Source organism: Coregonus lavaretus (assembly GCF_964263955.1).
Source record: "Coregonus lavaretus genome assembly, chromosome: 1".
In the NCBI taxonomy this organism is placed as follows: Eukaryota; Metazoa; Chordata; class Actinopteri; order Salmoniformes; family Salmonidae; genus Coregonus; species Coregonus lavaretus.
The window spans coordinates 74,363,321-74,375,466 of record NC_139988.1 but is presented as its reverse complement, the minus strand read 5'-3'; the positions used below and the strand labels follow the sequence as shown (position 1 = coordinate 74,375,466).

The following is a 12,146-nucleotide window of genomic DNA, read 5'->3' as shown; positions in this document are numbered from 1 at the left end:
TAGAGCATGGCGTTTGCAATGCCAGGGTTGTGGGTTTGATTCCCACGGGGGGCAAGTATAAAATATATATATATATATATGTATTCACTAACTGTAAGTCGCTCTGGATAAGAGCGTCTGCTAAATGACTAAAATGTAAATGTAAATGTACCGGACTGGGAACACGCACCACTGGTCTGGTGCGAGGAGCAGGAACGGGCCGGACCGGACTGGGGACACACACCACTGGCTTGGTGCGGGGAGCAGGCACGGGCCGTACCAGACTGGGAACATGCACCACTGGCCTGGTGCGAGGAACAGGAACGGGCCGGGCCGGACTGGGAACACGCAACACTGGTCTGGTTCGAGGAACAGGCCGGACTGGGAACACGCACCAATGGCTTGGTGCGGGGAGCAGGAACGGGCCGGGCCGGACTGGAAACACGCACCACTGGTCTGGTGCGAGGAGCAGGAACGGGCCGGGCCGGACTGGAGACACGCACCACAGGTCTGGTGCGAGGAGCAGGAACGGGCCGGGCCGGACTGGAGACACGCACCACAGGTCTGGTGCGAGGAGCAGGAACGGGCCGGGCCGGACTGGGAACACGCACCACAGGTCTGGTGCGAGGAGCAGGAACGGGCCGGGCCGGACTGGGAACACACACCACTGGCTTGGTGCGGGGAGCAGGTATGGGCCGGGCCGGACTGGCGACACGCACCACTGGCTTGGTGCGGGGAGCAGGCACGGGCCGGGCCGGACTGGTGAGGTGCACTGGAGACCAGGAGCGTTGAGCCGGCACAACCCGTCCTGGCTGGCTGCCCACTTTCGCAGGACACATGCGGGGCGCTGGCACAGAACGCACTGGGCTGTGCATGCGCATTGGCGATACAGTGCGTATCTCTGCATACATGGGTTCCTCTATTAACCCACGCTCCTTATGTTGCCTAACCAGCTCCTCTCTCCGTGCATCTACCTCCTCCTTCTCCCTACGAGCCTCCTGCAGTGCCTCCTCTTGAATGGAACTCTCCCGCTCTATTCTTGCTATCAGCCCCTGTAATGTGGTGGCCTCCTCTCTTACCCTGCAGATCCGATCCTTCTCTCTCTCTCTCGGCACTCCTCCTCCAGTGAGGACTCCTCCGGGAGCCCCCACGAGTTAGGGAACAGAAACTCATCGTCGTCATCCTCCGACTCCTCAGTATAAAACTGTTCCCACTCTTCTTCCCATGGTCGTAGGGACTCAACCTGGAAACCCACCGGGTGCAATGGTCAGGGCTCTTCTCTCTCGCTCCCCGACCACCCCTTTAGCCCCCCAATTTTTTTTTCTTGGGACTGCCTCTCGGGCTTCCTCCTCGGCCGGCGCCTTCTGTGTTGCCATTGCTCCACTCCTGCCTGGGCTTCCTTCTTCTCACAGGGTCCCTTCCCCGCAAATATCTCCTCCCAAGACCAAATCTTCCCCACCTGAGTCCAGGGTGTTTGCTCCTGGGCACGCTGCTTGGTCCGTGTTTGGTGGGATCTTCTGTCACGTTCGTTTAAGGACGGGTCAGACCAAGGCGCAGCGTGAAATGCATACATGTTTATTTCAACGATAAACACGAACAAAACAACAAAACAACGTAACGTGAAGTCTTCTGGCTAAACACAATACAAGCCTCTAACACGGAACAAGATCCCACAACTAATGATTGCAAACAGGCTGCCTAAGTATGATCCCCAATCAGAGACAACAAACGACAGCTACCTCTGATTGGGAATCACACCCGGCCAAACATAGAAATACAATAACTAGAATGTGAACATGGAAATAATGACATAGATCTCCACACCCACACTCAAAATACTAGAGTCCCATAAGTCAGGGCGTGACAAACATGTACAGTGAGGAAAAAAGTATTTGATCCCCTGCTGATTTTGTACGTTTGCCCACTGACAAAGAAATGATCAGTCTATAATTTTAATGGTAGGTTTATTTGAACAGTGAGAGACAGAATAACAACAAAAAAATCCAGAAAAACGAATGTCAAAAATGTTATAAATTGATTTGCATTTTAATGAGGGAAATAAGTATTTGACCCCCTCTCAATCAGAAAGATTTCTGGCTCCCAGGTGTCTTTTATACAGGTAAAGAGCTGAGATTAGGAGCACACTCTTAAAGGGAGTGCTCCTAATCTCAGTTTGTTACCTGTATAAAAGACACCTGTCCACAGAAGCAATCAATCAATCAGATTCCAAACTCTCCACCATGGCCAAGACCAAAGAGCTCTCCAAGGATGTCAGGGACAAGTTTGTAGACCTATACAAGGCTGGAATGGGCTACAATACCATCGCCAAGCAGCTTGGTGAGAAGGTGACAACAGTTGGTGTGATTATTCGCAAATGGAAGAAACACAAAAGAACTGTCAATCTCCCTCGGCCTGGGGCTCCATGCAAGATCTCACCTCGTGGAGTTAAAATTATCATGAGAACGGTGAGGAATCAGCCCAGAAATATACGGGAGGATCTTGTCAATGATCTCAAGGCAGCTGGGACCATAGTCACCAAGAAAACAATTGGAAACACACTACGCCGTGAAGGACTGAAATCCTGAAGCGCCCGCAACGTCCCCCTGCTCAAGAAAGCACATACACATGCCCGTCTGAAGTCTGCCAATGAACATCTGAATGATTCAGAGGAGAACTGGGTGAAAGTTTTGTGGTCAGATGAGACCAAAATCGAGCTCTTTGGCATCAACTCAACTTGCCATGTTTGGAGGAGGAGGAATGCTGCCTATGACCCTAAGAACACCATCCCCACCGTCAAACATGGAGGTGTAAACATTATGCTTTGGGGGTGTTTTTCTGCTAAGGGGACAGGACAACTTCACCGCATCAAAGGGACGATGGATGGGGCCATGTACCGTCAAATCATGGGTGAGAACCTCCTTCCCTCAGCCAGGGCATTGAAAATGGGTCGTGGATGGGTATTCCAGCACGGCAATGACCCAAAACACACGGCCAAGGCAACAAAGGAGTGGCTCAAGAAGAAGCACATTAAGGTCCTGGAGTGGCCTAGCCAGTCTCCAGACCTTAATCCCATAGAAAATATGTGGAGGGAGCTGAAGGTTCGAGTTGCCAAACGTCAGCCTCGAAACCTTAATGACTTGGAGAAGATCTGCAAAGAAGAGTGGGACAAAATCCCTCCTGAGATGTGTGCAAACCTGGTGGCCAACTACAAGAAACGTCTGACCTCTGTGATTGCCAACAAGGGTTTTGCCACCAAGTACTAAGTCATGTTTTGCAGAGGGGTCAAATACTTATTTCTCTCATTAAAATGCACATCAATTTATAATATTGCGTTTTTTCTGGATTTTTTTGTTGTTATTCTGTCTCTCACTGTTCAAATAAACCTACCATTAAAATGATAGACTGATCATGTCTTTGTCAGTGGGCAAACGTACAAAATCAGCAGGGGATCAAATACTTTCTGCTCCTCTACTCTTTCCCCTCCTCTCCCCCTCCTCTCCACTCCTCTCCTCTTCTGTCCTCTCTGCTACCATCTCTCCTCCCCTCTTCCCCTGTCCTCTCCTCTATGCCCCTTTCCACTCCCAGGCCAAGTCGTCAGCTGATATGGGTCACTGGCTGGGTCTTCTGCTATCCCAGACTGGGACTAAGACAGACCCTGAAGAACTCACCTATGATTATGTCAACTCCGAAAGGATCTCCAGCATAGTCAATGCAGCCAAGACCTCCTTGTAGTGAGTCAATTTATCACAGTGTGTGTGTGTGTGTGTGAGAGAGAGAGAGCTTATACAGTAATATGTGTGTGTATTCTTCAGTCTGATGCAGAGGAGGTACTCAGAGCCTAGCACCTACATAGACAGCCTTTCCTCGGCCCCCCACGGTTCAGATGACATATATGACGATGTGGCTTCTATAGAGGGCGAACAAGAGGTGAGCTCACTACATCAATACAACAACACATTCAAGAGTATTATTTTGGCCACATACACACAGTTTGTACCACTGATGCACAACCCATTTGACACAACAGCAAGTTTGTCTGCACAGCAAAGGTTACACAACGGTTGTTGAGACACACAGCACAATGGTTGTGTAAACATTTGTGTGCAGACAAACTCACTGTTGTATCACAGAAATATCTGTTGTGTCCAATGTGTTGTACATCAGTTATACAACCTGAGTGTGTATGGGGTGTGTATAGCTGAGTGTGTATAGCTTCTTGCTCTTTCTGGGTGTTCTCTAGTTTGGAGTGCAGAGAGCTAATGGAAACATAATGTATCTCTGAGTGGGTTGATACGTGCTACATTTGCTCACAGCAAGTTGGCCAGTGTTACCTAGCGTTGATTTTTCAGTGTTACATTTCTAGTGTTGATACCAGTGTTAAATTAACACTAATTGGTGTAAAATAACCCCAGTGTTGATGTTAATAGCCAGTGTTAAACAAAAATCACGCCCATCATTATCATATTTCTCAGCATGTTCTATTGCTGGTTGATTTTTAGAATTGTTTATTTCAGTATTTATGTTTTTGCATGTTTGATGAATTAATCTTATGCTACTCAAATATAAATAACATACATATTTCTAAACTAATCCAATCTGTTACAAATTGCACCCGTTACTGAAATGATTTTTCCAGTTTAGATGGTTTAGGTTGTCTCATATCTTTTAGTGAGGGGAAGCTCAGGTCTTTTTGACTAGTTCAGTCAAAATAATTAATCTTTCGACTAATTTCGTTCATTTGAGTCAGTAATGCCCAGAGCACGCAGGACCCCCTAATGAAGAAAGGACAAGACAGTGGTCTACAAGCAGCCAAAGTCACAGCTCCCCAAACCCAACATCCCTGCCAACAGCGCTACAGCGCCAACGCCTACTAAACCAACTGCCATTGACCAAACATAAGATGAAGGTCACCAACTGAAGAACATTCAGGACACTGCCTGGAACATTCAGCCAACACAACATCCATATTCAGTTAGGCTGATGTAGTTTAATATAGAATGCCTAGTATGCTTACAACTCAAATCAAATTGTATTTGTCACCTGTAAACAACAGGTGTAGACTAACAGTGAAATGCTTATGGGTCCTTTTCCAACAATGCAGAGTTAAGATAATGATAAAAAATTAAATAAAAATGGTGACACAAAAGATTTATACACAGTGAATAATGAATAACAATATGAAGTAAAAGTAACATGGCTATATACATTTACATTTACGTCATTTAGCAGACGCTCTTATCCAGAGCGACTTACAAATACAGGGAGTACCAGTACCGAGTCGATGTGCAGGGGTACGAGGTAATTGAGGTAGCTACAGTGAGGGAAAAAAGTATTTGATCCCCTGCTGATTTTGTACGTTTGCCCACTGACAAAGACATGATCAGTCTATAATTTTAATGGTAGGTTTATTGGAACAGTGAGAGACAGAATAACAACAAAACAATCCAGAAAAACGCATGTCAAAAATGTTATGAATTGATTTGCATTTTAATGAGGGAAATAAGTATTTGACCCCTCTGCAAAACATGATTTAGTACTTGGTGGCAAAACCCTTGTTGGCAATCACAGAGGTCAGACGTTTCTTGTAGTTGGCCACCAGGTTTGCACACATCTCAGGAGGGATTTTGTCCCACTCCTCTTTGCAGATTTCATTTGCAAGTCATTAAGGTTTCAAAGCTGACGTTTGGCAACTCGAACCTTCAGCTCCCAACACATATATTTTCTATGGGATTAAGGTCTGGAGACTGGCTAGGCCACTCCAGGACCTTAATGTGCTTCTTCTTGAGCCACTCCTTTGTTGCCTTGGCCGTGTGTTTTGGGTCATTGTCATGCTGGAATACCCATCCACGACCCATTTTCAATGACCTGGCTGAGGGAAGGAGGTTCTCACCCAAGATTTGACGGTACATGGCCCCGTCCATCGTCCCTTTGATGCGGTGAAGTCTCATCTGACCACAACACTTTCACCCAGTTCTCCTCTGAATCATTCAGATGTTCATTGGCAAACTTCAGACGGGCCTGTAAATGTGCTTTCTTGAGCATGGGGACGTTGTGGGCGCTGCAGGATTTCAGTCCTTCACGGCGTAGTGTGTTACCAATTGTTTTCTTGGTGACTATGGTACCAGCAGCCTTGAGATCATTGACAAGATCCTCCCGTATAGTTCTGGGCTGATTCCTCACCGTTCTCATGATCATTTTAACTCCACAAGGTAAGATCTTGCATGGAGCCCCAGGCCGAGGGAGTTATTTTGTGTTTCTTCCATTTGCGAATAATCACACCAACTGTTGTCACCTTCTCACCAAGCTGCTTGGCGATGGTCTTGTAGCCCATTCCAGCCTTGTGTAGGTCTACAATCTTGTCCCTGACATCCTTGGAGAGCTCTTTGGTCTTGGCCATGGTGGAGAGTTTGGAATCTGATTGATTGATTGCTTCTGTGGACAGGTGTCATTTATACAGGTAACAAACTGAGATTAGGAGCACTCCCTTTAAGAGTGTGCTCCTAATCTCAGCTCGTTACCTGTATAAAAGACACCTGGGAGCCAGAAATGTTTCTGATTGAGAGGGGGTCAAATACTTATTTCCCTCATTAAAATGCAAATCAATTTATAACATTTTTGACATGCGTTTTTCTGGATTTTTGTGTTATTATTCTGTCTCTCACTGTTCAAATAAACCTACCATTAAAATTATAGACTGATAATTTCTTTGTCAGTGGGCAAATGTACAAAATCAGCAGGGGATCAAATACTTTTTTCCCTCACTGTATAATTGTAAAGGCTTAGCAGATAATATGGAAAGACCATCAATATTTACCTGGCTAAAAGACAAGGAATATAATATCTATTGTTTACAGGATACTCATTCAACAACTTTAGATTATGTTGCGTGGAAAAGGGACTGGGGGGGGGGGGGGGGGGTATACTTCTCCCATGGGCAAAGAAACTCAAAAGGGGTGATCATATTAATTAACAACTATTTTTATCAGAATGTGCAAATTGTTCGAACAGATCAAGGAAGATGGATTATTTGAAATATGTTATTGGACCATAAACAGATTTGTCTCATTAATCTATACGGTCTAAATAATGATGATCCTATAAGCAATACAAGACTATTATTATGGTACGAGATTATAATACGGTTTTAAATACCTCAATGTACCGTAAAGGAAATCACATACAAACTATCACCCTCATGCACTTAAGGAAATCACGAATATCATGAATATATTGGAACTAGTGGATATACAGTGCATTCGGAAATTATTCAGACACCTTGACTTTTTCCACATTTTGTTACGTTACAGCCTTATTCTAAAACGTATTTAAAAAAAAAAATATATATATATATATATATATATATATATATATATATATATATATATATATATATAAATCTACACACAATACCCCATAATGACAAAACGAAAACAGGTTTTTAGAAATGTTAGCAAATCATTAAAAATTAAAAACAGGAAGACTTTATTTACATAATTATTCAGACCCTTTGCTATGAGACTCGAAATTGAGCTCATGTGTATCCTGTTTCCATTGATCATCCTTGAGATGTTTCTACAACTTGATTGGTCATTCCTTTACTCTTCGTCATCATCATCAAAACATTTATACATTTTTGCTCCTAATGAGATGCACTGAGGCTGTAACGTTAGGCAACAGTACATTTTGGGTGTAGCAAACAAAGCTAGCTAGCTCAACTTGGCTAGCTTAACTTGTAGTGGTCTCTGTTATGGCCGAATCAATCACAAAATTATACTGTACTGAACAACACTGCCTCATGTAAAAAGAGAGATTTTTACAGAAAAAACAACAATGTCATTTGCCCTCCTAGGCTGCTGCCGCTAGTTGATCTTGGAGGTTCTGAAGAACATCTTCAGCACCCCTCTCATCAATCAATCAATCTTCATGAATCATCAGAAGCAGCCATTGTACTTATTTAATAATCTTGGATAGACAGTGCACGGTAACATAGCTCCCGTGAACCTGTAGAAACTAGTCCTGCCCCGGTTTTGAAAAGCCCACCTTCGAGGGTAAGAACACCATTGTACAAGGAAGAAGGGCTCCCGTCAGGCTGTAGTCTTTACAAAGCCAGGGAAAATTTGTCAACCAAGATATCCTGCAATGTCGTGGCAGATAGGAACATCGTTGAGACAAGTGCAATGGCTCTATTGAACAAGGACAACCATATCTACTCGCTGCTAGAGTGATTGTGCAATTGGTGAAACACTAAGGCCACAATAATTGCTACAAAACATAAATCCATTTGTTTTTGGATCAGACTGCAGGCTCAATCAACCACTGACGTCATTGGTTGAACTTTCTCTGCGCAAAAAATTCAAAACTGCCGCTATGATGCATAATTATGTCTGAAACACCTCTCATCACTCATAATGATGTAGGGAGACTGGAAAAACAGTGTCTCAGTGCTGTGTGTCCCTCTGTTCCTGCCATGACAGGATGCAGAGGAGAGCGGTCTTTTGGATGATCAGGAGAGCAGTGGTCAATGTCGTCAGGACAGCACTGGACCGTGCGGTCAAGATGGCGATGTGGTGGTGGTGGACAGTGCAGGGCAGGTTGCAACAGACAAGGTTTACTTGGACCTCATTCCTGTACGCTCGTTCCTCCACACATCCTGTGGCAGAGGGTCCCCAAACAAAGAACCCCCCCGCCCTTCACCCACCCCCCCTGAGGAGCAGCAGGACCTCCCTAGTCAGGTATGGAACCAAATCATTCAGGATCTAAACCCAAGGCTAATACAGGATCCATTGTAATCATGTCCCACGGGGGGCCAGTATGGAAAAGTTGTAGCTTTTGTAGCTGGAAACGGCTGATTTTTAATGGAATATCTACATAGGCGTACAGAGGCCCATTATCAGCAACCATCAGTCCTGTGTTCCAATGGCACGTTGTGTTTGCTAATCCAAGTTTATCATTTTACATTGATATTTTTGTCATTTAGCAGACGCTCTTATCCAGAGCGACTTACAGTTAGTGAGTGCATACATTTTTTCATACTGGCCCCCCGTGGGAATCGAACCCACAACCCTGGCATTGCAAACGCCATGCTCTACCAACTGAGCTAATGTAAAAAAAAAATGTAAACAAGCAATAAAACTGGCCTTCTTGAGACTAGTCGAGTATCTGGAGCATCAGCAATTGTGGGTTCGATTACAGACTCAAAATGGCCAGAAACAAATAACTTAATTCTGAAACTCGTCAGTCTGTTCTTGTTCTGAGAAATGAAGGCTATTCCATGCGAGAAATTGCCAAGAAACTGAAAATCTCGTACAACGCTGTACAGCGCAAACTGGCTCTAACCAGAATAGAAAGAGGAGTGGGAGGCCCCGGTGCACAACTGAGCAAGAGGACAAATACATTAGAGTGTCTAGTTTGAGAAACAGGTGCCTCACAGGTCCTCAACTGGCAGCTTCATTAAATAGTACCCGCAAAACACCAGTCTCAACGTCAACAGTGAAGAGGCGACTCCGGGATGCTGACCTTCTAAGCAGAGTTGCAAAGAAAAAGCCATATCTTTTCTTTTTATTGGCCAGTCTGAGATATGGCTTTTTCTTTACATCTCTGCCTAGAAGGTCAGCATCCCGTAGTCACCTCTTCACTGTTGACAGGACTGATGGTTGCTGATAATGGGCCTCTGTACGCCTATGTAGCTATTCCATTAAAAATCAGCCATTTCCAGCTACAATAGCCATTTACAACATTAACAATATCTACACTGTATTTCTGATCAATTTGATGTTATTTTAATGAATTTTTATTTATTTTTATGAAATTTGTAAGTGACCCTAAACTTTTGAACGGTAGTGTATATCTTAAGTAAATTCAGTGAGTATCAATTCATTATATGAATTGAATTAAGCTTAACCCTGATTTTAATACAAAGGTTTGAACAATGTTAGAATAAAACGAGAAATGTTTGTACGTGTTGATAAAATAATTCATTAAATGTAATGTATATCTACGTTCCTAGGTTGATTCGAGCAACCAGTCTGAATCAGAGCTTCCACCATCCCACAATGGAGTGGATCCCACTGCTCCCACCAACAGACCTGAGCAGGAGTGCCCCCTGTCTCCCAGCCCTCTACGGCCCCATACCCTGACTCAGAAGACCTCCCTCCTCAGCCAAGACATGCCGAGGAGGGCCAGTCCAGGCATACAGCACCCCCAGGACCCCAGCACAACCACCCTTAACATACAGCCCCCCAAAACCCCTCAGAGTCCTGCAGCTACCACTCTTGTATTCAGCCTTCCCCCTCACAGTCCCCAACCTCTCAGACTTCGGAGTGCCAGCAGTGGAGACCAAAGGACCAAAGTCTTATCCACAGGTGAGAAATGAACCAAAGACAGAGGAAATTGGAAAGCAATGTAATTGAACAGTCACTCTAATCAAGTAGAAACTTTTTACACAGAGTGGATGGAAACCGGCACACTATAAATGTATCTATTTGTTTATCCTAAGGTGGATCCCATTACGATCAAAGTGAATTAATGTTTATTTTGTTAGTATAGGCTAGGATAGTCTATACACACAGTTAAAAAAGTGAACGATGTGCAAACTGACAGGCAATAAACTTGAGACAGACGTGTTTGTTAGTATACACTATTCATCCCATGTGGAATGTTTTACCTGAACTATGCACCTATGGGCTATCTGTCAGTGTGCAAAAGTCAATATAATTTCAGTCAAATGTAGGTGAAAGCAATATGGATATTGTGAGGTCAATTGGGTATTCAGATATATCAAATTATTGCAAAGCTAAACGAATGAGGCGAGGAGGCAAAGACACTTAAAATAAAGAAGAAAAGAATGATAGAGAAACACTCTATTGATTATATTGAAATGTGAAGATAGTATTGAGATGTGCCGGAGTCTGGTTGAGCAGTAACGCTCTCGACTCCCGCTAATCTCCTTTAAAAATAAAAAAGGATGGTATTGAGATGTTTCCTCTTCTTCCTCTTGGTTCCTAGCCTGCCCCGGGGCCATCGAGGTAAAGCTGGGGAAGAACAGAACGGAGGCGGACATGCGGCTTTACACGGAAGAGCGTGACCGGCTGGAGAGGGAGAAGGAAGAGATAAGAAGCGGCCTAGCCAACCTGAAGAAGGAGAGGAGGGAGACCAAGGAGGAACTCAGCACCTGCCAAGGTAGACCATCAACCCCTTGTGTTGGAGCACAACACATGGTTAGCCTTTACACAAGGGCTCTTTCTCAATTCATCTTTCCTCAATTGCTTGCATCCTTTCTCCTCACCTCCCACTGTGCACACATTGGTTTTAATCAACGTTGTTTCAACGTAATTTGTTAACGTATTGTGACGTGGAATCAACGTGGAAAATACATTGGAATTGAAAAAAGTAGTTGACCAGTACTGTTTTCATCTCATTTCAACCAGCATTGTAAACATTGAAATTAGGGTAAAACTTCAACTAAAATACATTGACTAAACATGACTAACAGGTTGTTACATCAATCTAATTTCAATATAATCATCAAAACTACAGTGAGGGAAAAAAGTATTTGATCCCCTGCTGATTTTGTACGGTTGCCCTCTGACAAAGACATGATCAGTCTATAATGTTAATGGTAGATTTATTTGAACAGTGAGAGACAGAATAACAACAAAAAAATCCAGAAAAACGCATGTCAAAAATGTTATAAATTGATTTCCATTTTAATGAGGGAAATAAGTATTTGACCCCTCTACAAAACATGACTTAGTACTTGGTGGCAAAACCCTTGTTGGCAATCACAGAGGTCAGACGTTTCTTGTAGTTGGCCACCAGGTTTCCACACAACTCAGGAGGGATTTTGTTCCACTCCTCTTTGCAGATCTTCTCCAAGTCATTAAGGTTTTGAGGCTGACGTTTGGCAACTCGAACCTTCAGCTCACTCCACAGATTTTCTATGGGATTAAGGTCTGGAGACTGGTGTTCTTAGGGTCATAGGCAGCATTCCTCCTCCTCCAAACACAGCGAGATGAGTTGATGCCAAAGAGCTCGATTTTGGTCTCATCTGACCACAACAATTTCACCCAGTTCTCCACTGAATCATTCAGATGTTCATTGGCAAACTTCAGACGGCCCTGTATATGTGCTTTCTTGAGCAGGGGGACCTTGCGGGCGCTGCAGGATTT

At 44.2% G+C, this 12,146-nt stretch overlaps 1 protein-coding gene across 1 annotated transcript in view; it reads left to right on the top strand.

Annotated features, from left to right (window-relative positions):
* The window catches only part of afap1l2 (actin filament associated protein 1-like 2), a 207,698-nt gene that overhangs the window by 175,813 nt on the left and 19,739 nt on the right, over window positions 1-12,146 (top strand). The window contains exons 12-16 of the mRNA XM_084170096.1: window positions 3,565-3,710; window positions 3,792-3,906; window positions 8,454-8,711; window positions 9,986-10,340; window positions 10,984-11,157. Coding sequence (XP_084026222.1) covers window positions 3,565-3,710; window positions 3,792-3,906; window positions 8,454-8,711; window positions 9,986-10,340; window positions 10,984-11,157 — 1,048 coding nt within the window. The remainder of the gene's footprint in view (window positions 1-3,564; window positions 3,711-3,791; window positions 3,907-8,453; window positions 8,712-9,985; window positions 10,341-10,983; window positions 11,158-12,146) is intronic.